We start from the raw sequence: 25,447 nt of genomic DNA, 5'->3' as shown, positions 1-25,447 counted from the left end.
GCCCTTTCAGAAAATGAAAGCCAAAATCTTATTAGCCTGTGGAATGCATAAACTGCCCTGGTATGCAACACTTCTTCCAAGCCTTCTTGTGCCACAGAAATTCTATTGGGGGGAAGGAGTGATACTGTGTTAGTAATTTTTCTTTGAAATTACAGTTTGGGGTGCAGTTTGTACATGCTTACCTTTTGGTTTATTGAAATCAAAGAATATTACAGAAACAAAGCCCTGATCTGTTGTCACATTGTTTCAGATATGCTAAAAGCCTGTTTTATTAATTATTTATGGAAAAAAAGAAGCTGCCCATAAAGTTGTTATACCAGTTTTATAGAATAATCAATACTAAATATAACATTCCTACAGCAATACTAATTTAGCCATCCTGTCATTTAAGACAAAGAGACCAATTGCTATGGCTTTATATTATACTACATTTTGTTTGGGGAGTGTATGAGAAAGGCAGAAAAGAGTCAAATCAGATGCATTTCTCTCATGACTGAGTTTTGGTGGTTCATCTGTACTTCAGATGTCTTGCTGGCAGCTCTCAAATGATGATGACACAGCAGTCTGTGACAAATGGTTCTTTAGCTAATCTTTCTGTCTAGTTCATTCACAATACACATTTTAAGGAACAGAGAAGCAGAGCAAACAACACCCAGTGTTCCACTCACACTGTACACTGAAAAATTTAACATCAATCTGTCTACTTTAGTACTTCATGTAATGTATTTGTGTCAGTTTGAGACCTTCTGACAGACACATCCCTAATCCACACAACTATAGCAGAAGACCATAAAGCCTAAGATGGGACCTTGGTTTCCACAGATACAAGATTCCAGCCAACAACATACAAGAAATAGATCACCAGAGTTAGCTGGTGCAATTTTAGGAGACAAAAGCACCAGCATGCCCTTGTGACTTGAGACATGGAAAAAAATGGCTTAATTTCTCTCCTCTAAGCACAGGAACAGCCTTCCTACCATCAGGTCAGCTGCCCACTAACTCAGCATGCTAACCTAAAAAATATTAGTGTTGCACAGTCTATGCTAAACAGGGAAAGAAATTTAAACCAGTATTATCTGAATATGTGTGTCCTGACTGAGATGTACCCTTGACTTGGTAGAACCTTGGAGTAACGTGCAGCATCAAGCATTAGCAAGGGGTCCTCAAGGAAATTTCTGATGGCCCTATGCTGATTAGTTCCAACTACAGAACCACACAATCGTGCTTCTTAGAGGACACAAAACCAAACAAGCAACAACACATGACACACACAAAAAAAACCCATGCCACCACCACAGGAAATAAAAAAAAAACACATAAAAAAAGAAAGAAAGAAAGAAAAAAGAAAACCACAGTGAATCAAGAAGTCACTCTACACAGGAAAACACACCCAACCCAAACCACTAGGAATAGTACAAAACTGTACAAGACATACAAACTCTAAGTCTCACTTCCTGTTTATGATCACTGCCATCATTTTTTCAGGCAAATATTTCTCCCTCCTCTTCTCCAGAAGAAAAGATGGCAATTGTAGGGTCCACAAGAAGGATCTCCACAGTCAGAGATAACCAACTTGAGCTGGAACCAATCATGAAGAAGGACAACAGCATGATTCATCACTATCAGGGTCAACTTCTCTGCAACACACTTGCTCTCAGATATGCTGGCCAGAAACTGACTGCAATTACACAACTATGCACCCAGGGAATACTGCGAAAAATCCATTGCGTTCCTCCAGCATTAGTGCAATGCAGGACTGCCTTCCCACCTCCTTTCCTAACGAAGATACTACGTACTTGGAGAAGCCTTTCTAATCCATTTATCTCATTCTGGATATCTGAGACTGGAATCTGCCAGCCTCTACAGCAAGAATATCCATCATTTATAGCAGTTATGCCCCTGTTGTCGTGTTTAGCCCAGTCACAGACCTCACACCTTGAGAATTTAGAAATGCATATTCACATCTGCCATGCCAGCCCTCACCTACCTTCTGCCAGCAGGGACATAGATGCTGATGGAACCTCCCCCACCTTCCCTATCTGAGCACGCTGGGCACCAGGTCCAGGAGGCGGTGGCAGCGATGACTCTGATGCTCCCCCAGACTTGAAGGGGTTCACCTTGGGTTTAGGGGCAACCACGGGTGCAAATTTCTTCTGTGGGTTGTAGAAGGAGGGCGTAGAAATGTTGATGCTGACTGTGGACGTCATGCGGGTCCCTGGGGCACCTGGGGAGGCCATCTTCTCAGCACCTGGCAGGAGAGAAGACAGAGGAAACCCACATGAAGTCATCCTTGAGCCAGAGTGGAACTTAATAGAGAGGATGTGAATGTGAAACAGAGGGATACAGGAATTTAAGTCAGGCCAGAGGGTGAGGTGCCAGAGGAAAAAGGAGGAACAGAAACTGCAGACAGCTTGAATGAGCCATCATACTTCACCACTTCAACTCAGGATGGCATTAACCACAAAGGGGTTCTGGACACAGAGAAACATAGATCTCTGCTGCACCAGAGCCTCACACGCCGAAGGCGATCATGGTGATCCCCCGCACCCCAAGGGGTGCCCCCAGAACTGGAGTCAGCATTTCCTCTTCCCCTTTACTCAGTAACGCCAGACAGCTCCCCTCGACCTCAGCCTGTGACAGTCCCAGCAACGCTCCCCCAGCCCCCACTCCAAGCCCCGGCACCCCCCACCCTTTACCTCCAGGCCCCTCCATGCCGGCGGAGGCAGAACGACGGGGCAGGTGAGGCTCTCCTCGGTGTCACACCCCCCAGGCAGAACCCCCGCTACCCCTGCTCCCTGCCCACGGCCGGGCTGGCCGCGGCTCCGCCGCCCGCTCCGCCTCCGCCAGGAAGCGCTCCCCGGATGCCGCCTCGGCGCCACCGCCCCCCGCCCGCCCCTTTGGGCTGCCAGGGGCGCGGGTAGCCCCCCGCAGCCGGGGCTCCCCTCGGCCCGGCCTCCTGGGGGCTTGTGAACCTGCCCCTCTCCCTCGGCTCGAGCAGCCGGAGGATACTCGTACCGAGCCGGCTGTGGGGGAACCTCAGGTCTCTTGAGAAAAGGCGTATCTCCAGGATTCCCCCAGGCCAACAACCTCACTCGTGCGAGAAGCCTCCATGGAGCCAGACGGTTTGTTGTAAAGCCTGGCATGCCTATAGCTCTCCTAACACCCCAGCACAATAGGGCTGCCGTCAGCACAGGGGCTCCGTGCCAGCATTTCACGTTGGCATGTCCAAATCAGTGCCCCTCCACACTGCCGGCTTCTCTCGGACAATAACAGCTGCTGGGACAGACAGCCCTGGTGCCACAAACATCCGCCCACCCCCGATTACCCCTGGCTGCTGATAAGACCTTCGTGCCCCATTCTAGGCACTCCCACGACTCAGTGCAGTGTGGCACGATATAGTAACCTGTCACAGCTTCTCCAGGTCACAAGCATGTGACAACACAAACACAACGTCCATGCTGCTGCACTTTTCCTTCCCTTTGTGAAGGGCTAATGAGTTGCATATGCTTGGACAAACTCTTCTGGGCTTTTCAAGGGGAGAAAGAGGCTGAAACAGTAAGCACTAGCCAAAAAGCTGTGCTGAGCATCTCCCATTTGATCCAGCACGAGGAAAGGGACAAGGCTGAAGAGTAATTAGCAAGGTCTGTCCTCAATCCCTCAAACTTGTAGGGGTCAAGCAGACTTGCAAGTCAGAAGGGACTGACCAACTCTCTCCATTCTACAGCTTCCAGCCAAGCTACAGAAGCTATTAAAAAGACCTCCAGCTTTTCTTTAGAGACTTCTGCCTCGTGCTCGACTATTTCACTATGGTGTAGTGAGCCACATGGTGGAACAGTAGTCCTACCAGATTTGACAGCATTATGAGCAGAACACTACAGTGACAATGTCACTTCTAACCATGATCCATACCGGAGCTGGTCAACATACAGTTTTGGGACATTGGCTGCTTCACAAAAAGTTTTGGGACATTGGCTGCTTTGCTACCAGCAGCTGCTATCTCCCTTAACCCAAAGAAGCCCATTTCCCGATATGCTATGTTGCACTTAAGGCCCTTTTCTGCTCAGGGCTGTCTCCATCCAGCAGCTGCCCCTGCTCATCCTTATTTCTGTTTATCAGTCCACCCCCACACAGACCAAACCGCCTGAGAAAGGCTGGCCTTGCAGAGTCACCCTCCCAACCTTGGGGTGCTGCCAATGCCATCTAAGCCTTTGCAAAAACACACGGCTCATGCAAGTCCTGTGGCGCAGATTGTGAAAGCTATGGGAGAGGGAATGTGCCGCCAAGAGACCTAATCTCAAATCCTTCTCATCCTCACATTTTCCCCAAGGGGAGAGATTTTTCTACCTCCTGTAACAGTATTTAACATGACTCAAGTGGAGCTAAGAAGAAAGATGCCCTCAAAGGACACAGTCTGGATACCTAGTTGCCTCATACATTTTGTTTCTCTCTGACAGCAAGGAAAAGTAGGAGGACAAAACCAAGTGACATCTCCCAGGAGGTCCCATAGTGGGTCTGCCACTTCTTATGCACCCAGAGAGCTTTCAGTTATTTGATCCCATGATACCACTTTCAAAAGCTCTGCTCCTTTCCTGAGGTAGTGAAAGCAGGAGGAATCTGAGGAAGCAGAGACCTGAGAGCCATTTTTCACCTCTGTTGGTAAAAGCAGTTTGGCTCTAGCCACGCTGGGAGCCCCTGTAAAAGCCAGCCCAGCATCGTGATTCCATACACCGCATCTGCACTTCCCCTATTTCCCAACTTCCTCCCAATTGAGGGGGGTCAGAAGGAGAACTACAGAAAAAAGAAGAAAAAAAAGAAAAAAAGAGTATTAAGAATAGATTCAACGGATTTAGGAGTTATGCTTATTTTCATACAAAAAGTTCTCCCAGCCTGCCCCAAAGTTACAAAGCTTCAAAGAGAGAAAAGTCAGCTATGCAAGCTGCAAGGTAGAGTCTTAAAGCAACCGGGCTGGGGGAGGGGGATATTCGGAGTTACAAACTTCTCTCACAGATGCTGGGTTTGCCTCCTCCCTCTGCAAGGGAGGAAAAAAAGAGAGGAAAAACTCCAAAAAGCTATGCAAACATATTTAAAACGTTAGAAAGTTCTACGACTTTGCAAGCACTTGAGTCTTCGCTTTCTCATGGTACTCCCAGAGAGATAGAAAGTCGTAAATTAAGTAAATTTCATACACAAAGCGCCCCAGATTCCTCTCTCAAACACATCTGGAAAAAGGCTCCCGAGGTGTCTCGCTCATCCATGCGCACACAAAAGAGAGCTTGTCCCGAGTAAAGCCCGGCAGCACCCCCTCCCTCTCCCCCGCTCCCGGGGCTGTGCGGGAGCGCTGAGCCGCCTCCATTGCACCGAGAGAGAAGAAAACTCACCCCACACACGCGAACCTTCTATCTGCGGAGGGGCAAACGTCCTCACGACCGTAAATCAGCCCCACCGAGAGCGAAGGTCTCTGTCCGAGGGCGGGAGCGGCAGGAAACCCGCACACACCTCCACGCCCCGCGCCAACCCCAGGGCAAAGAACAAAAGCTTTGTCGCTAAGCCAAGCGAAGAGACTCACCTCTGGGGGAGCAGGAAATGCCACCCCCGGGGCTGGGGCTTTCGGGGCTGGGGCCGGGCTCCTCGGCTGCCCCGGCCCGCCCGCCAGGAGAGGCAACAGCACCGAGAGGCGGGGGAGAGGCTGAGCCCCAGCGCTTCCTCCCAACTCGCGAAAAAAGCCTCGCCCAGGCAAAGTTGTTTGACCATAAAAGGCGCGAGGCTGCGCACACAGCTGAGCTCACTCGCTGGGGAATGTGGCAATGAGGTAACGGGGGGACGGGGCTTGCCGGGGCAGTGGCCCCGGGCTGTGCCGGCTGGGGAGGGGGCTGTTCTCTGCCTGCCCGAGAACGCGAGCGAGACGTGTTTGTCGGGGTTTTCTCACCGGTACCCTCGGCACCGACCCTGGGCTGGGCTCGCTGACTGCCCCCCGCACAGAGCCCTGCTCCTCCCGCTTTCCCTAACCTTGGAGCTGCCCCCAGCCCGTGATTTCACTTCCAGTCGCTGAGCTGGATTTTCGGAAGAAATGCGGCGGCTCTGGTGAGTCAGGGTCCCTGCTGGCCTCTTCCTCGCCCAAGCCAGCTGTGAGAGCATCTGACTCACGCTCCCTCATTCTGCCAGAAATTAAAGCAAACATCAGATGACTCCACCGTGCAGAAAAGCGACTTGTTCTCCTTACACTGGCTGCAAGGCAAACGCTATAAGCTGGTTTATATCAAATACTATCCACAGGAATTGCTTTGTTGCATTGCCAGTGCTGCACATCGGTTTTATTTTTATCCCAGTGCTGGCTGTGGTTCCAGCCCCGCTCTAGAACAGGGACAACCTGACCCAGCACAACAGAACATGTAATTTTCAACCCTAGCCTTTGCTGCTTCTTGCTTCAAAGCCTCTCAGGAAGGAGGAGCACCAATAAAGACAGAATTCCTGTGCTGGGAGAAATCATTGTACTTGGACTTTGGAATTTGGTCTTATTGGGATTAATAGCCCTACTGTTGCAAATGCCCTGGAGAATTACTGTATTTGGTAATGCTCAAAGGATTTGTGGCTTTTCTGCTCCTAAGGCTTACCTATCAACACAGGTATCTTTCAGTACTGGTAATTTACTTGCAGGTGGGTGAGTAAGCCACAAACCACACCAGTGAGACTCCCAGTCTGCACTATTGCAAAATGCTCACACTAGAGAGCTAGGCAAAGAGATTCATCCAAGGCTTAAATCCAGTGTAAACAAGTCTTTAATTTTACACATAAAGCTTGTACAAAGAGGTTATATCTTTTTATTTAACCAGATGATACTGCTGGAAAAATTTGGCTCTCTGAGGTTTTTCAGTGTTACATACCATATGAAAATGCCACCCATAAGAATGCTGAGCATCTCACTCCTCACATAGCTGCAACCATTGATATATAGCTCTGAACTTCTTAGGCATATATAGCTCTTTTGTGGGTTCTAAATAACCCTGGAGTTACTGCTGCTTTTCTAGGCATGGCATCAGCTCTGTTACCTCCCATGATTAATGCACAAGGTAATTATATAGGATAAGGAAGGTATCTCTGTGCTGGGTCTTCTAAGACTGTCACTTTTCTAGTGCAGTGAGTCCTTTTCCCTCTCGTTCAGGTAAAGATGTCAGTGCAGAGCTAAAAACATTTCATTGCGGAATTGCTAACCAAATTCTGGAACATCACAGCACCCTTTACACAATCAGCCTGACGTCAGAGAACTCTGCTGCTGTTCCCTGGGCTAGCCTTGACTCCCGAGGAAACAAAGAATGTCTCAGACTGAGATTAAAAAAGTGCTGAGTGAATATGAAAAAAAGATCTGTGCTCTCATGTTTTCTGGTCACATCCCCATAAAACCAGATGCTTGCATGTTTGATTGTCTCACCCATGCAGTGATGTTAAAAGTTCATGAAGGCAGGTAAAGCAAAGTGGGAATAAGAAAAGCAGATCGTCTTAGGCATTTTGTGTTAATTCCTCACTATGAAACACATACGAAACAGAGGTGTTTTGCAGGTTGCACATGTGAAAGGTAGACTTCTCAAATTAGAATATATCAGTACACAGGGGGAAGCTAATCTGATTTCATGCTTGCCATATAGTAGACTTAAAGTTTGTGTTTTGTAATCAGAAATGAAGATGACTTCCCTATGTTAGTTCTGACTGCTCCAGGAAGAGAATTAGAATCTCCTCATGCTAGCAACCTTCCTTCATGGAATTATTTGCTTGAAAGAGGAGACGTTTTTTCGCTGTAAATGAAAATTAGAGCCCTAAGATGTACACAGTTGTAGTCACTCTCATTAGTTGAAGGAAAATATTAGTCCTGAAGAGGCATTTAGCTGTCTGGGTACAGTGATGGATTAGCAGGTATACTTAGCTTGTGCCAGACCTTGTTATTTCTGGAATTAGCAGCAGTCCTCTGCATAAATCACTTTGTCTGTCCCATACCATGACTAAAAGCAATCTAATATTTGGATTATATTGTGATGCGACTGCTACTATACACAATGGGTGAAGTGACAGCCCACTACAAAGCAGGTGTTGGAGGCATTTCGAAGACAAAGTTCTAGCTAGGTGCTTCTTTGAGGCAAATGACAGGATGCAAGCCCCAGTACTGGCTATCAAATCAAAGCTTAGAAATGCTTAGAGTTCAAGGCACTCACCTCAGAGAGACTAAGTTTTAATGAAGACAGGTATAAAGAATCTTCACTGGTAATTCAGTCATGTAATGCAAAGAGTAAATAAAGAATAACGCCACACAGAAGTGATGTGGCAAATTCATATACTACACTGGGATGACGAGTATGCTAGCAGTGGTGCCTATAAAATGAAAATAAAAATAGATGTAAGAGAAGAAAAAATAAGTCCTTCAATGCAAAAGGAAGGATTATTTGCCAGAACACTATCAGGGAATTAAACTCATTGGGCAGAAAATCTGTTCTGATAGTCAGGTAGGGTTCAGGTAGCTGCAGATGGGAATCTTTGTGTTAAATATATGTTTAATGTCAGAAGAAAGCAATCTGGAATCTGGACAGGGTGCTTTAGTTATTAATAATGCAAAATGTCTGCATCTGTATAATTTCTATTCATATCAACAGATCAATTAGTGCCATTTTTTCTCAGCGTGAGTTAGTTAACAATTAGTGATGCCATACAGGAGTCCATGTTTTTCCTAAGCAGTGAAAAGTTCTGACTTATATCTGTGTCAAATCTCTGATGCTTTAGTCATATAACTTCTGTTTAGTCTAACCACATTTTACTGATTATTGCTAAGTTACCACTTAATAAGCTTTCCCCGTGCTGTATTAAATGCTATGTTTGGGCCTACTGGAAGAGTTAGGAATATGTAATGGATCTGCTTTGGTCCCCAGGCTGAGAGGTACAGATGAGGTTAGGCCTGCACTGTCCAGGGCAGAACCACCTGCCGCAAATTGCCTGCATCCATATGGACCAACAGATATTTCAGTTGGATTCAATGAACTTAGAGTTCTTTTCCAACCTGAACAATTCCATGATTCTATGTAATGCACCTTGGTAAGAGGTCTCCTAGGATCTCTTGTGCTCCCACAGCATGTCCCTCTCCTGGCATGCTCCTTGCTCCCACCCTCAAGTGCGTTCTCCGTGTGAAAGACTACATCTGGCATAGATTGTCACCTGCCACGGCCGCTGCTCACACCCTTCATGGAGGCCATGACGTGTGCGGAGCTGCCTTTCTCCTGACCAAACAGCAGTTTCAAGTTGGAGTGCCTTAGTCCCCTTGCAGGATGCGTGTTGACAGCTATGTGCCAAACACAGAGAGCTGTGCTGGGGACAGCAGAGCCTTAAGAGACAGCAGTCCTTATGAGCCTAGTCATCTTCCTGCATCTGTGAAATTGGCACACGGTCAGGAATGCTATTTGCAAAGGTCACGAATTGTGAAGTCCCTGAACGACCAGCCCAGGACATATATCTAGTGTGTCCTTGCTGGTTCTCTTCAAAGCACACATCAGAAGTGTCCCTCCCCAAGAAAGGGGAGCTGTTTAGTAGCTACAGAGAGCCTCTGTGATTTCTGCAACTGAAGGCCCTCAAATCCCACTGTGAAGGTATTGCATGGGACACATGCACATATGTACATACTTCAAAAGGCCGCTCCGCCCACACACATACAATTAGATTACCCTGACTAAAACACTAGAATAGGCCAAAAGCTGTAAATAGAAAAAAAATCCAAACCTGTGAAACGCTTTTTTAATGAGGCAAATCAGACATATACAAATAAGATGGAGCAGAGGATCTCTGTGGTATGACCTTGGTCATGCCAGGACATGACGGGCACCCAGGAGAACAGGGGACTGGGTGGTGTCTGTCCAGGGAAGAATCTCCATTTCCAGCAAGGCTGGCAGATCTTTCCTAGACAGAGCCATAGTAGGGCCTTCTGAGCAGGAGGTGCAGCTCCCAGATGAATCGCCACTGCTGTTTCCTTATCTTCTTCCACCAAAATTTCCTGCCAAGCTGCTGCCTCTATCTGCTTCTCAGCATGGCAGCAGGCCTGCAATTCCATGGCTCCTGGGGCTTGCTCACTGACAGGCTTCCCCTCACACGGTGCTCCCACACCTACTGCTCACTGCTGCTGGGCTCTGTGCCCGAGGAATGAGGGATGTAAGCAGGCTGTCCCAGTGGATATCTCTTCCCTCAGGTGCTGTACGACCTGTTCTGCAACTCTGGAAAACTACGAGATAGCTCCTGGGGCATGCCCATGTGTGTGGTTGAGTACAGACGGCCGCCAGAGCCCATTCTGCTTGGAAAGCTGCCATTTCCACATTCCAAGGCACCCTTACCATTTCCTCAACTGTGTGCCCCACCCATTGCCACCAGCAAGACAAGTGGTGACATATTTGGATGTTCTACGGCAAATATTACTGCTTGTCAGAAGTGACTATCAAAGAAACACATCTGTCAGCCTGCTAATTTAAGAGTTCCTGTGTGTAGTGCAAGCCTCTTTCCACCCGAGTGCCATGCTCTCGTGCAGAAGTCTTCACTCCATTATGTGGTCTTGTAAGCATGGCACAAACAGGCCATGCTCCTTCCTACAAATGAGTGTAATCAATAGACACAGGTACTCCTGGGTGCTCACTGTGCATCCTAGGGGATTTTGAAAAAAAGTCCCAGAAATAATTCCAGTATATGTGTTGGGGGGAGGGTGCCACATCCTGGGAAAAGGGTTCTTTCCCTGCATCCTCCCTGTGACAAAGCTGAGAGGCAAAAGCAGGTTCTCAACTCTCTTGATATCATACTGAGTGTCCTCCTGTGTCATACAATAGAAGTTGTGTAGTGGCTTCCGAGGGAAGGATCTGGTGCAGCTGCTTGGTACTGGAGGGACAGAGATGCCAAGCTACAGTCTCAGTAACATTAACCTGGGACAGGATCCTAATCAGTCCAGTCCACAGATGGCCCCTTTCTATCCCAGTGCTATTATTTTCCTGCAGAAGAACTGGGCTAGCCAGATAAGCAGAGACAGGCTTTGGAGACTGCTAATTCTGTGGTGCCTATGAAGAGGTGCCATGCATATGTCAGGGCATGCTGGACCTGTGAGTACATTAGGCATGCACAAGCAGATTGCTCTGGTCAGTAAGAATGAAGCCTGGTATAGTCCACACCTATCTGCACACCCTGCATTATCTATAGGGTGTGGATCCTGAAGCAAACTACCCTCTCATAAAACCAAATAATTGGTTAACTCCAGATTAGAGTCCTGGCAAAACCTAGTATGTACACAGTATAGATGATCATGGAACCAAGGCCTGGAGCAAAGCAACAAACCAACCAAACAGACAATACAGGCATATGGTCCAACAGTCTGCTTGCAAAAAAAAAAAAAGGGAAAAAGAAAAAACCCCAGGCCAAATGTTACCCACAAGCTGCACAGCAAAACACCATTTGAGTACAGCTTTCCTTGCTTTCCAAAAGCAAAAGGTGTGGGGCTATATGAAGTTTCCTGCAGTTCCCAGGCTTAGTACATGTGGCTACTAGTACCTTTGCTAGTTAATTTACTGACAGTATGAATAAAAGAATAACTACAGACCAGACAAAAATCTTTGTTTCATGGGATTGTCAAGATAATTAGCAGGGACTTGCAGTGGAGCCACTGTCCTTTCAGTGGCAGCTAGGAGTCTGTGACAAGTGACAATTTACAGGAGAGAGCTGGTTTTCAAGCAGAGTATGATTTTCAGTAGGTTGAAAATATAAGGGTGTGACAGGTCTTACTGAAGATCTGTGCTAAGTTCATTCTGTATGCAGCAAAGTGATCAAGCACTGACTGTTTAGGATAGGGTAGTAGCAATTATAGGCCACCTTTGCCAGCTTTTGTAGCTAGTCTAAGTGACACTGAGAGATAAGTAGCCACATTATTGTTCAAAATACAGGAGAGGTCCTCAAAAGTGTTCCACTTTGTATTACCAAGTCATTGACTATTTGCACACTGGGTTCTCCAGAGGTGTGCTGGCATGATAGAGACATAGCCTAAATTCTGGATCAGTTGACTCCCACCACTTTGTACCAATGCAAAGTGCTTTTCCTCCCATAACTGTGAACCATCCCTGCCTGTCAGTTGCAGATGCCTGGGCAAAGGCTCAGGACATAACATTATCTTAGAGGTCTTTTCCCACCATAATGATTCTAAGATTCTGTGATTAAAAAACTCAGCTTGCATGTACATTTCTGGAGATGCATTTCCAAGGCATTCTTCAGTTGCCTTGATGAAGGTCAATATGATGACCATGTCTCTGAGGTACTTGGCAAACTTCCCGCCCCTTTGCTTCCATGGCTTATGAAAGAAGTCATTTGGAACCTTTAACCTTATCCAGACCACTCAGTTTCCATATAAAACACTTTAGATATGCATTTGGCCAGTTGCAGTCTGCCTGAAGGTCATCTGTGTTCAGGCTTCATATGCAAATATACTTCTTCCCTGGGATTCTTGAGGCCCAGGTAATGCCTGTGACAGTGCTGGCTAAAAGTTGGGAGCAGCAGGTAGTGAAAGATGTTTGGAAACTAAGCCAGCAGAATCTCATCAGGTTGCTAATGAAAATAGGCTCAGGTTATGAGGAAAGCCCTATAAAACCATTTTCTGCAGAGTGACTGATGGTTTCAGAGATAGTGTTAGTTGCCAAAAGAAATAAATGGGATATTTACAAAGCTATTTCTCCAGATCAGTGTTGCTTTCCCTGGGCCTCCCACCAACAGCTTTCTTACCAACACCTTGGTATGTAGTGTTCAATGCCATGAAAAGGACTGCTGGGTCTTACCACCAATAATCCTTTTATTTCCTGTTTATTTGGCCTTTATTTCCATGCTTTCCAAAACTGTATCATCCCAAGGTGGTCATTAAGCTTCTATTTTAAGAATATAAAACAAAAATGAGATTTGATAAAAAAGGAATATTTGTTTGAAAATGTTTTTGGAGTAAACTAGAAAATAACGTGGATTAGTGTAACGGCTTGGCAGATTTGAGACATTGCAAGAGCCACACATTACATCCAATCAATGTACAGGCAAGCAGTGCAACCTCAGATGAAATAACCTGACAGGGAGGGAGCTGCCTTAGTTCCAATTGTCCACTTGCTTTGGGACACACTGGACAGCCTGCATTTCTCCAATGCAGTAAAATTACTCCCATTTTGTCCTGATCCAAGAAAGAGGAAATCTGCATAGAGGTCCACATTTAAATGTACATATGGGATACTATCTGTATCAATTCCCTCTTGGATTTCAAAAGGAGGCATTCCACAGGGCTAGACTACATACTGCAATATGTTTTCTTGAGGAATGGGACAGGAAAGGGTAGAGGGTACAGTTCATCTGTGAAGAATATGGGTGAAGGTCTGGTCTGGTTGATGCTGTTCATTGTCTCTAACTCCTCAGATGGTATCACTGCCAGACATCAGAGACAGATATCAGCCTTTTGGTGCCAAAAACCTAAATTCAGCTTAATGACCTTAGCTTGCAGTCAAAATTAGAGGGACACTAAATTGTAGACTTTTTTTACTCTTTAATGTTGCATATTCTCAGGCCCCTGGCTTGGTTTTAGGCTGGAATGATTCCCTCATTAGACTCAGAATTCATTTAGTCTTTCAGTCTACACTGATGAGAAACCTACAGTATGCTGCATCCTGCTTTGCTGTCTTACCAGATTATACCAGAGTCCTAGAGTCTCCATTTGTGTTTGCTTTTGACTCGAAAATTGTTATTCTCCAAATCCCTGCACCTCCAAGCAAGGAACAGAATTTCAGGTTACATGGTGCCACTCTCCTAAACATAGCAATTATTTATGTGACTTAAGGGACCACAAGACCAGAACTCTCCTCATCTACAATAATTTCAACTCTTGTCTCCCAGCTGACAGTAAACTGAGGAAAAAGTAGTAAATATGAAAGTATGATAAATGTTCTCTTACCTACTGCAGATTAAAAACAATTTTGGGAAGGTAGAAAGAACTGAAGAGCAAACCTTCTATGAGAGCAGATAAAAGCTAACAGCCTTTGCTTAAGTACAGTATTGATACATAGTATCTCCACAGAGTGTGGTGCAACAATAAACATTATTATTCCAGTAGCCACCTCTTGAATTGCATTGGTGGATTTCTTTCAAGGATCAGCTATGATCCCAACAGGTTTGAGGTCAGGATGCTCTTTTTGCTGGGCTGATTCTGATAGGGGATGCCTCCTACTCAGAAGGTACTATCAGGATGTCAAGTGTTGCAAGACAGTAAGAAGAAAAGGCAGCAAGACAGACTCTTCTGAGATCCTGTTCCTCAAATTTCAGTAGAGAACACAGAAAGAAGCAAGGTCCAAATGTTCTTATTAATGTGGTTGTCAGCAGGGAAAGACATTAGACCTCAGAAGACTTGTAAACAGATGGGAATGGAAAGGTCACCTCCAAATAAGCACTGAGGGAAACATTCTGGAACCCGCCATATTCCTTATGGACTGCAGCAGAGCAGAGCAGGTAGATGTATTCACATCTTCCAGAAACAGCAGCAGGCCTGACTTGATTCCAAAAATAGTTTGAGTCAATGTTGATTTGCCAAAGCCTACTCACAACAGCTGTGTTCTCTATGTTAGAGAGCAATTTCTGGAGACTTTTTAAAATGTGAGGGCCATTCTGTCAGCGCATGAGCGAACAGTTTAAGTTGATATTTTGCTCCAGGATACATTATACTGTCACTATTCCAGACTTAAGAATTTGGCAGTGAGGACAGAATCTCTAGCTTTTACAATAAGAAGTACTTTCTTTGTTCAGACTTGCTTTTAAGGTTTAGGGTATTTTTGTATCTTTTTATTAAAAGCTGTAAAACTCCAGAAGCACATTGCAGGAAAAAAAAAACAAACAACAATGTATTTTTAAAACTGTGAGTATCCACAGTTTCTCTGAGCTTCTAGTCCCCCATCTCCAATATATCAAAGGGAGAAAGTGAGGAGATGACAACTGATATTTTGTAAGGCTAAAAATATTGTGCCTTTTTACATAACACTGAGAATTTAAAAAGCACATTAACTGCTTGCAGATTATTTTTAAAAATGCAGTTTGAGCAACACCACTAGCATAGATTCAACTGACATTTAGCAGAAGTAGCTGCTGTATATTTCACTGTTGGGAAATGAGACATTCAGTAGAGAATTAAGTAAATGTTTTAAAAAAGGCAAAATAAGACTCAGACCGCATCAAAGATGTCTGCATTCTAATATACACCTCCCATTTATGTCATGGGTGGTGTCTGTTTCTCTAATGCAAATCAAGTAGCCTTTTTGACACTCCAAAGCCACCTCCTCTGACCTTCCCTCTTGGCACTACCTACCTGATGGTGAGGAACCTTGACATTCTCAATGTGACTGCCAGAGTTTCAACAAATTCCCTTTTTTTTACACTCCTGGAATTTCCTTTCTTTTTTCCTCCTCATTTGTTAGCATCTGCTGAGCCCTTCCTGGCAGGGAGGGAGTGGGAAGGAGTGCCTTATCTGAAATCACTTATCTTCCCACTTCACTTGCTGCTGGAAAAGCCCCAGGCCATGGTGGAAAAAAACTGGTATTTGAGAGCACGGCCCGGAATACCTTCAGTCTCATTCTGTGTGTAGCAGGCATTTAGCTGGTTTAGACACAAGGTAAGGACATATGAGGATGCAGAATAGATTTATGAAAGGCACTTGCCAGAATGGTGTTGCTGAGTGGGTGAAGTTTGTGACAGATGAAGCAGACTTGCTAATTCTTTGATGCTGAGCTGCAGTTCCAGAGAGCAATGGTTCTCCATGCTCAAATGGAAGATGATGCATGATCACATGCAGTAGGTCAGTGTGCTACAAAGGCATCAGTGAAATGCTAACAGAGCAAGCTGCACCACCACAGTCCCAGATGGTAAATTCCTCTTCTATGTTTTCTGTAAACTCATGAAATGGGAACTGTATGAAAATGAGATCTTAATATATACAAAACAGAGCATGACACTTCTGCATGACTCTGGATAAAAATCAAAACATGGATGAAGATTCTTAGTGAATATTACACTTGCTAAAAACCTACAAAACAGCAATGTTCTGAAAAACTCTGAAGCTACAAATTCCTAAGAAAGGCAAGTATCAAGATGAGAAAAGAATGGCCAACACTGAGTATTGAACATTTATTTGTGTACCAATATGTCAAACCCATGTGTTATACAGAAAGTTGATTACATTTTAATAAAATACCACCAAATTAAGTGAGGTCAAATAACAGGGATCTTGCAGCAAAGTACACATGTGAGTCCTGTCTATTGTTACATTACAGCTAGCCCACTGTTTGCCTGCGTTTTATGTTTGGGGATGACATACCTCTCCACTGCTGAAATTCTTAAAATTTGTTTCAGAAATACATTTTTTAAGAATCTCAACTTGCATTGAAATGAGTGTGTTTTTAAGGTATCTGGCTAACATCAAAGTATTGAATTCCTCTGAGTAAGACTGTCCTTAATTTGGGACGCTCCGTCAATGTTCAGTTTCCAATAGATCGTGCCAGGATATACAAAGCACGTGTTTCTGCTTCGGCAGCACAGGCCAATTCAAGAACTCACCATGCAGGGAGAGAGGAAAATAATGTTTTGGCACTCACTATTACCTCTCTTCAGCAATATGGGACAAAATACCCAGGAGGATTTTTTGATAAATACACTATTGAGGTATTGATTTTTTGGATTGATTAGTTCTGTCTCAGCACTGAACTAATAATATGCTCTCCTAGAAGTTTTTTATGAGCTGTGGGTGCAGGCAGAAAAAGATCGCGTTTGCTCAGATGTGAGTGTAGGTAAGCATGAGCTTATATCACAATATGCAATGCAAACATATCCTACCTCTCTCCATCTGTTGTCCCTTCTAATCTTCAGTTGACTCACATAGCCTCAAATATTTTCCCAGCTTGAAAGGACCCAGCCTTTCACTTATGTCAGATAAGTTGCACCGCTTTCAGGATCTGAACTACATTGACACTGCTTTTTTCATTCTTTAAACCTCATAAAAAGCCTTTCTGTTTGTCTCCTGCACCAAAGGAGCTCTGAACAAGAACAACTATATGAGTCATTTTGCTATCTCATTTCCTTTTTGGTCCACATGAAAATCCTATCAGTAGCTAATACAGTTTGATGTAGAATTAACTCTTATGGCATCTATCCATTACTTCTATGAAGCAATTACTGAGATCTCTGCCAGAAGTAGCTTTTGCTGGGGAATCCAAACTGCCAGTGGAAGGAGGCCAGAAGAGAAGCATATCGGAGCTACAGTCCCCGGAGGATGACTTCTGCCTCTATAGATCTGATATAGATACTATTTTTGTAAACATCTCCTACTCATGAACTTCATAGGCCTCTGTATATTTTCCACAGCTGAAGACACATCTTGCAAGAAGCATGTAGGAAGTTTCTCCATGTCTTTCTGGGATAGTAGTTGGTCACACGATATTACATAAGGATTTTAAAAAGCATCAGAGAAGCAGAAGGCAGTGAACATTCATTTTTCAGAGCCTTTTCATGGGAAGATAGACATGGTCCCAATGACACCTCTGGGGACAGGAGTAGACAGAAGGAAGACATATTTCGTGGTTGGTGATATTTACTTGGAAGTGGAGCATTAGTTGGCAAGATTTATATTGGTATTTTTTTCATTTTAACTCGTTTAAGTGGTAGCTAAGGGAGATGACAGGGGCACATTACCTACTGTGATATAATCTGCATCCCTGATAATTAATTGATGAAAAGAATAAATTTACTCAGCAGGTATGACAGTGACAATAGCTCTGTATTTTATAAGCAGTGTTTCTTAGGAAGATGCTGTTCTGGTATTTATAATTTATAAGATCTTTTTTTTTATATAGAGATATAGGGAACACTTGGTAAAATAGGTTTAATGTATTCATCAATGGCTTATAGAAAAGATAAACACTGCTGAACAGCTGTCTCTTAAAACACAAACAAGAAGTTAACAATTTACAGCATAAGCCAGTCTCCAGGTTTATGACAGAGGCCTCAGAGTGGGTTTAGAAGAAGTTGTTAAAAACTACACTTAATCTAAAACTGCTTTACTCTCTGTTGTTACCAGCCCCTCTACCAGGCACAAGGTCACTATCTTTAGCTTTGCTGGAATTACGTTTTCCTCCCCACTCATTCCTGCTCAGACTTACAGTGACCACTCGGTCTGAATGCTGGGGGGTGGGAAGAGACCATTGGAGGAATGGGTTCTTGTCTGTTCCCAACTCACCTTGGCATACAACTCCAGAAATAGGTGGCCCTTGCCTAGGAGCACATGCTTATTGAGTTGATTATGGCATCTCAATTTCTCTCTTGCATTCAGGACAAAGGTGCAGGAATGGAGGAAGAAAAAGGTCAAGGGAGCTTTTTGTTGCACTTCCTCCACCAGCATCCTTGACCTAGTTTGGGCAGCACTGAAGCTCTGCTCCGCAAACAGAAGTTCCTAATGGCAGTGACCCACAGCCCCACAAGAGGTCAAACCTTCCTTCTCTTTTGCCCAGCACGCCTCTCACAACAGGGGCTGTGGAAAGGGAGGTCTACAGCTCTACAATAAACAGAGAGGCACATAATTTCATCCATCATACAAACAATTTAGGAGGTTGCAAGTGACTGTTTTCTACTGCTCCTTCCTTTGAGATACCCAGCTATGTTAAGGATCAAGTGTCTCTCTAGACACTTAAATATCTCTCTCCCCAACCCTGTATGAAAATGTTTATTTTCAAAGATCTTTCAGACCGGCATTTAAATCAGCACTTATCAAAGGTATTTTGTACACAATTTCCTACATGAAATTATAGCCTCATTGTTTAGGAAAGTACCCACAATGCTTAGAGAAAATACTTAGTGCCTGTCAAAGTGTATCTCAAAGAAAACAAAACCATTTATTTTCCGTCATTACCTCCAGTTCCTTGCAGCACCAGTGGGAATACTGTTGCTCAGGAAAAGCAAGGACAGAAACTGTGGGGGACAGTTAGACTTACCTTCTGTTTCAGTCCCTTGTTCAGAGATGCAGTCCTGTCACTTCCCTCCTAGGTGATAATTCTCATGAAACCATGTACTGATTCAGAATGTAAAATAGATACTTTTCTTATGCTACTGTATGATAAACATATTTTAACTGATTTTAGAAAGTTAGTTATTGGCTTGTTAAAACCTAGAGACTATTCACTGATGGTGAGCTCCCTATTGCATAGAACCTACTGTACAGAAGAGCCAAGCAACTGGGTGAAAGCTGAGGGATGATAGTCTAGCAAAGTCTTCTCAAATTCTAATGAGAATGAAATTTGCTTTAAATATGGAGATTCATGTAAACATGGTCCATAATAAATAAAGGTGTGACTAAGAACCAAAGGATTGTGAAGAGTCTATCCTTTCATTAAATTGACTATATTAAAAATGGCAGACAAAGCATGGCTGTAGGTGCCAAGATAGGTATTGCTTCCAGCAGCTAAGTGATATTGATTCCAAATTAAAAAAAGGAGGGAGCTTGTGGCATCAGGACATGTGAGGCAGCCACAAGACAGGCCAATAGTTCTGTGGAGTGAATGAATGGACACTTGGGTATAATCCTCCTTCTCTCCAGTTCCTTTTTTCTACTGTGCATGTCTGACACTTACTTTGCAGCAGCATGGGTGCTTGCCAGATCCCTATGTAAACTATCAGCTCACTAAAGCATCAGAAGACAAATCCATCAAGAACTGGAAAGAAGTTTTGCAGGCAGGGTAAGTGCTAGGACTTGCCCACCTGCCTGCAGAACCATACCCTGAGGCAGAAGTCAGAGCAGATGTAAATGATATTGTAGCTTAATGAAAGGAAAGCCAAATGTGCACTTGCTAGGACCTGGGGTGTGACTTTAAGCTTGAGATAAAGTGATAGACAAGCTAAAGCATCATGCAGGGGGAATTAAGAAGAATCAATGTGACTTACCTGAAATCTTCATTTCAGCAGAGATCACTCACAGTGCAAAAAGCAGCTTCACTGAGGAACAGATTTAGATTGGGTGGGGTGGGTGGGTGAGAAAGGGATTAAGACGAAACCAGACTCTCTCTGAACAGAGGAAAAGGGATTCCTCACAGCTGTGTTGGTAATACATCTTCTCAGGCCAGGATGAGATGCAAATGCTGTTTGGTGGAGTTTGGTGAAACTCCTAAGGACAGCTGTCCTGATCGATCTGTCCACAGGAGACTGCAGATACAACAGTTGGCTGGGCAGCGAAAAACATTTATCTGAAACAGGATTTGGGTCTTAATATACCACTCTTCCCATTGCAATTTGCTTTTGTTTCCCCTATCCTTGCATTTAGCCTTCCAAGTCAATATAAATCTGCTTTTTAGAGATGGTGAAACACCTCTGATTAACATGAAGCCCTGCCAGACCTACAGTTCCCTGGTATTTTTATAACCTGGGTTTCAAGAGTGCAGATACGTTGAGAAAAGTATCTTTAGTGAGTCATTCAAAAAGACTAGATGAAAACTGATAGGTTTGGAAATACATGGCGGAGGTGGAAGGAGGAGTGAAAAAGGAAAAGAATTTTACTTCAGGAAAAACTTCATCCTCAGCAGAGATCTAATGTGTTGTACCCAGTGATAAGCATCATAGCACCAGAGCAGACTGGCCTCGGGCACCCAGAGAGGAGAAGACTATGATTTCCTACACTTCAGCAGTGTCATGTTCATCATACATACATCCATCATACATACACACATCATCATACATACATCTTCGATACCATAAAGGGAAAAGATATAACAGCTGCATATATTCAGACAGTGCTTTTTTTCCCCTGCCTGCATAAATTTCCTTCCTATATAAATTTTAGTTCATATGAGTAGACTTCCTGCTTATTGTTTCAGAGGGTCAGGCAAAATATGATATGCCTGAAGTCCTTTTCTTTATTTTTTTTTTCCTTCCTTAGGCTGACTGTAAGTTGTGCATGGGAATGAATGAACTTACATATTCCCTGGTACTGCTATTAATGAGGGCTGTTCAGCTGTCTTGAGTGACTTCTCAGCAATGCTGACAAAACCTGAATTTTCCAGGCCCAAGGATAAGATCAAAATAGCTCATTTGGGATCAATGAAATTCAATTTGCCATTAACTAGAGATGAATGGAAGGATGCTGACGAGATCAGAGAGCCTTTTGGGGGCGAAGAATGCACAAAGGACCAGGGAGAAATCCTGAGCATTTCAGAGAGTGGAGGTGGAATGAGCAGACTGAGGGGAGACTGTGGTGGAGGGGAAGTGGGCAAGGAGGACACTGCCTGTTGCTTGTGCCATCAGCTGAGGAAGAATTTGGGCTGTGAAGGGAGTTGACCTAACCACACCTTCTCCATCTGCAGAGATCCCTCCTCACTGCCATATTAGCGGGGAGGACGTGAAAAAGGCTTCAGCAATCATCCTCAGGGATGAGCTTCCTTCACCGACCTGCGGGGCCACGGGCAGAGAGATGCCGGGCGGCGCCGCACGTCTGCGCCCTGCGGCCCCGAGCCCCGCAGCACGGCCAGGGGCAGAACGGGCGGGGAACACCGTCCTCCTGCCCGAGCTCGCTGCTGGGGCCGCTCCGCGGGCTGCCCGCCCCTCGGCGGCTCCCGCAGTCCCCGCAGGCAGGGCTGCGGCGGGGCCGCTCTCGGGGACCGCACCGGGACCGCGCCGGGCCGGCTGAGCCGGGCGAGAGCGCGCCGGGCGCGCCCCGGGGAAGGCGCGGCGCGGCCGCTGGGGGGCTGCCGGTAACTGAGTCGGGTCCGCAAGTGTAGTTACCGGGAAAACCGCGCCCGCCGCCGCCTGCCTCCATCCATACCTCCATCCTTTCTTTCATCTCTCCCTCTATTCCTCCATCTATTCCCCCGTGCCCCTCGCTGCTGCTGCTTCTCACTGGGACGGAGACGAGCCCCCTACCCGCCTGTTCCCCGCCTGCTCTACTCTCCCCCCTGGCTCCTGGCCTGCGGCACCGCCCGCCGCTCACCTGTGCTCGCCCCTCCCCGCTCCTTTCCCCAGGCCAGTGGGAGGGGCCCCGCGCCGCTGCAAACTACCACCCCCGCGTTCCATCCCCATCCCGCGCCGTCCGCACCTGTCCTGTCCCGTCCTGCCCACTCGCCCGCCCGCCGGGGGTCTCTCGCCTGGTCCCGCCGCCGGCGCGCCCCGAGCCCCCCGCGGGCAGGAGGGGCGGCCCGGCCGGCGCTGCCTCCCCTCCCCGGGCCGCAGAGGGCGGCAGCCAATCGGCGCGGCGCTGCCGGGCCGGAGCTGTTTACCCAATCTCAGCCCGCCCCCCGTCGGGGAGCCGGGAGCGCTGAGCCGGGAGCGGGGGGCGGGCGGGCGGCGGGGGCTCGGCGGTGGCACCGGCGACGACGCGGCCGCGGTCGGGGAGCCGCGCGGGGCGCGGAACAAAGCGCGGAGGCGCGGCGGGGGCAGATGACAGCCTGGCCCGCGGGCTCTCCGCCCGCCCGCCTCGCCCCGGCGGGGGCACCCCGCGCCCGTACCTGACCATGACCCCGCGCCGGTCCCCGCTGGGCCACCCCGGCATCTCCCGCTGAAGGGACCGGCTGCTTTCCGACCTCCACCGCTCCCCACCTTCTCCGCCTACTCGCTGGTGAGGCTGCCGCCTCTCCCCGGAGCCCCGCCGGAGTGATGGGCTGCATCGGATCCCGCACCGTGGGTAAGGCGTTGGCGGGGACGGCGCTAGAGGATGCTCGGGCAGCCGCGGACCCCGCCCGGGGACCGGTACGACAGCCCCCGGCACGGCGGGTGGCGGGTCGCCCCTCGCAGCCCCCCTTCTGGTTGCCCGTCCAGCGCCATTAGCTGCGTGCGACCCTTCCCCACCTCCTCCTTTGCCCGGTCTCCCGTGGCGTAGCGGGGCTCCGCGGAGCCCCGGCCGCTGGCCTAGGCGCTGGCAGCGCGACGTGCCCGGGGCCGGGGGGTCGTCTGCCCGTGTCACCCGTGACGGAAGGTCGAGGAACATGTGGGTCAGTGCGGCGCCTCCGGAGGAGGGGGTGGGAGCGGGGTGTGCCGTGCCGTGCCGTGCCGTGCCGTGCCTCCCGGAGCGGGATCAGGCGGACGGCGGCTGCCTCCTTTGCTCGGTAGCGATTTATTGTTATCCGAGGATACATAACATTGCATGATCTGCACGTCTTCTTCTCTCCCCCTTCCCCCTACGTAGACTTCAATGGAGAACAGCAAACAAATGTGAATCCCTTCCCTCTCGCAGAGCCGTTGCGAGGGGACACAGGGGGAGGGATCGCATCCTTCTAGTGGGCCACGCACATTTTACAGCAGAGGATCCCAAGCCTTTAGGCTGTGTAACCCAGCTCTCCCCTCCTACACACATGCAGATACCAAGAGATCCCTTGATCCCTAAGCACAGGTCTCTACAGGTAAAAACAGCATCCTGGGCACACTTTCTTCCCTGCAGGAAAATTTCTTTCTGTGCAAACCACAGGTACAGTCATCAGTTATACGGAGATGTATCATTCAAGACACCAAAAGAATTTCTTGAGAGCAGACCGGAGTTCATTTGCTAGTACACGTCTCTCTACCAAGCCTGTCCACAAAGCACATGGGCATGGGGACATTTGTGAGAAAAGGAGACCTCTGAGCACAACAGAGTTGCAGCACATCCCCAGAATAAATCCAAGGGGCTGTCTCAAAGCCTGGTACTGTGACACTTGTCTCAATGGGAAAGCCCTTTGTGAGCACTTCCAGGGAATCTACTCCTGCAGCAGCAAACTTAAACTACAGAATCCCATTTCTACTTTGGGAATTAATTCCCACATCTAGCCTATGTCTCTTAGTGGTCTCAAATGTCCTCATGACCTAAAGAAATCTCGAACATCTTCTATAATGTCCACATGATAATGATCACTGCATTATTTCCCTTAAGATTCTTCAAGCTCTCCTGGATCTCTCTCTCTATAGCATATCAAAACATATATTGCCTCCACCTCCTGTGTTGCCCATATCCCTCACACGTCCACACTGCCGAGGACATTATTATCCTGTTAGCTGGCAAATTGTCCACGTGCCTTTTATTGATGTGTGTCTGAAGTAGCAACGTTAATTCTTGTTCTCTCTTCCCACACCACGACACTCTTGAAATAAAGAAAAAGCATGCATCTAGTAGCACCCACTCTCCACTCCAGAGTGTAGTTAAGCTGTCATACCTAACCACACAGACATTTGTTCCTATGCATGCCAGTGTTTTTATGGTCTGTGACTTGAAATCTGTGTTACAAAAAAACCCCTTTGTCTAATTTAGCTATTGCAAGTATCATTCTCATATGAGAATATATATAGTTATATATATATTTATAAATGCTATAGAGATATGTGGGCCTAGATGAAAGTATAAAATAGTGTCTATGCATTAAAATGATGATGGGATAATGATAATTGCAGACTTTGTCTGCCAATTGCAGTCCTTAAATACAGACCTTAATGGTGTAGATATTGGACTCCCTATATGATAGCGACTTTTGGTTGATGCAATATATATTCATTCTAGATGGTAATAGCACAGTGGACATTAGGGACCTATTTGTACAGTTAACTGAGGAATTGTTCTTGACCTGGTGTTATGAAGATGTGTGCTAAGGGGGATTGCACAACTGTAATTCTAATCTCCATGGGAGTCAGATAGGAATGTAGTGATAGTGCCTAATGCCTGTTTTGTGTAAAACTTCTATGCTGTTTTGCTTTAGTAGGGGCTTCATCTGTTCTCAGTCTTAAAGGCTGGATTGAGTGAAGATGGGACCCTTGAGTTTTATTTGGACTCCTCCATCTAAGGGGTTTTGTTCCGAACAAATCTTATTTGGCTGCCTAGATTTTTCACTCCAGCCTTCCTGAAGTTATAGGGATTCTTCAGACCTGTTTTGGGAAAAGTACTAGGTCTGAGCTCTAGAATATGGTTGGCTCTAATACCCTAGCATGAGTAGAGCTTTGTATTCTCACTGTATAGTGTATCTAGATTTTTGCAGAATTAGTTTCTGCAAAGAAAGACGTCCTAAAGGTAGAAGAAAAGTGGTACTCTTGTGTTAGCTTTACCTTGGAATTTGCATGTGACAGATTTTGAACTCAGAACTTGGGTGGTTTTAATTAGTGATAGAAAGCTCATAATCAGTCACATTTAGTTTATTCACTGCACAAGGGCCTGTGCAGGATTGTGCCCTGAGCTTGCTCCAGGCCTTTTTCCATTCCAATTTTAAGCAAACCACATGATTTCTTCATCTCCCGCAGGGATGTTTTACTATGATCTAGTTAGATGTCATAGTTTGCACATGTTTGGTGATGTGCAATTTTGCATTTTCTTTCCCAAATATGAGTTTTCTGATTATTTCTCCCTGGGGAAAAGTAATTGAAAGGGTCATAACAGAGTCATATAACGTCTTGTAGTTTTATT

At 46.2% G+C, this 25,447-nt stretch overlaps 2 protein-coding genes and 1 long non-coding RNA gene across 11 annotated transcripts in view; 2 read left to right on the top strand and 1 right to left on the bottom strand.

Annotated features, from left to right (window-relative positions):
• Nucleotides 1-22,200, bottom strand: part of ZYX (zyxin) — a 28,934-nt gene extending 6,734 nt beyond the window's left edge. Inside the window, exons 1-3 of one of the 8 annotated variants that reach the window (XM_032680811.1) lie at nt 22,127-22,163; nt 19,987-20,285; nt 1,988-2,248 (exon numbers count right to left, since the gene is read on the bottom strand). In XM_032680811.1, coding sequence (XP_032536702.1) covers nt 1,988-2,248; nt 19,987-19,999 — 274 coding nt within the window. In that variant the 5' untranslated portion in view covers nt 20,000-20,285; nt 22,127-22,163. Of the gene's footprint in view, nt 1-1,987; nt 2,249-2,696; nt 2,837-5,378; nt 5,523-5,566; nt 5,766-6,006; nt 6,215-19,986; nt 20,286-22,126 lie in introns of those variants that run through there. The other 7 variants (XM_032680815.1, XM_032680808.1, XM_032680809.1 and 4 more) reach the window with 7 other exon arrangements.
• LOC116783333 lies at nt 5,429-7,348 on the top strand. Its single transcript, XR_004355631.1, has 2 exons — nt 5,429-5,809; nt 7,160-7,348. It is a non-coding gene; the product is annotated as an uncharacterized LOC116783333 (long non-coding RNA).
• A 216-nt stretch (nt 22,201-22,416) lies between the features above and the next one.
• FAM131B (family with sequence similarity 131 member B) overlaps nt 22,417-25,447 on the top strand; it is a 33,747-nt gene continuing 30,716 nt past the window's right edge. For both annotated transcript variants that reach the window (XM_032680819.1, XM_032680818.1), the window contains exon 1: nt 22,417-22,711. In XM_032680819.1, the coding sequence (XP_032536710.1) occupies nt 22,684-22,711 (28 nt within the window). In that variant the 5' untranslated portion in view covers nt 22,417-22,683. The remainder of the gene's footprint in view (nt 22,712-25,447) is intronic.

This window comes from Chiroxiphia lanceolata, chromosome 2, assembly GCF_009829145.1.
Source record: "Chiroxiphia lanceolata isolate bChiLan1 chromosome 2, bChiLan1.pri, whole genome shotgun sequence".
In the NCBI taxonomy this organism is placed as follows: domain Eukaryota; kingdom Metazoa; phylum Chordata; class Aves; order Passeriformes; family Pipridae; genus Chiroxiphia; species Chiroxiphia lanceolata.
This window is presented reverse-complemented; position numbering and strand designations above follow the sequence as displayed.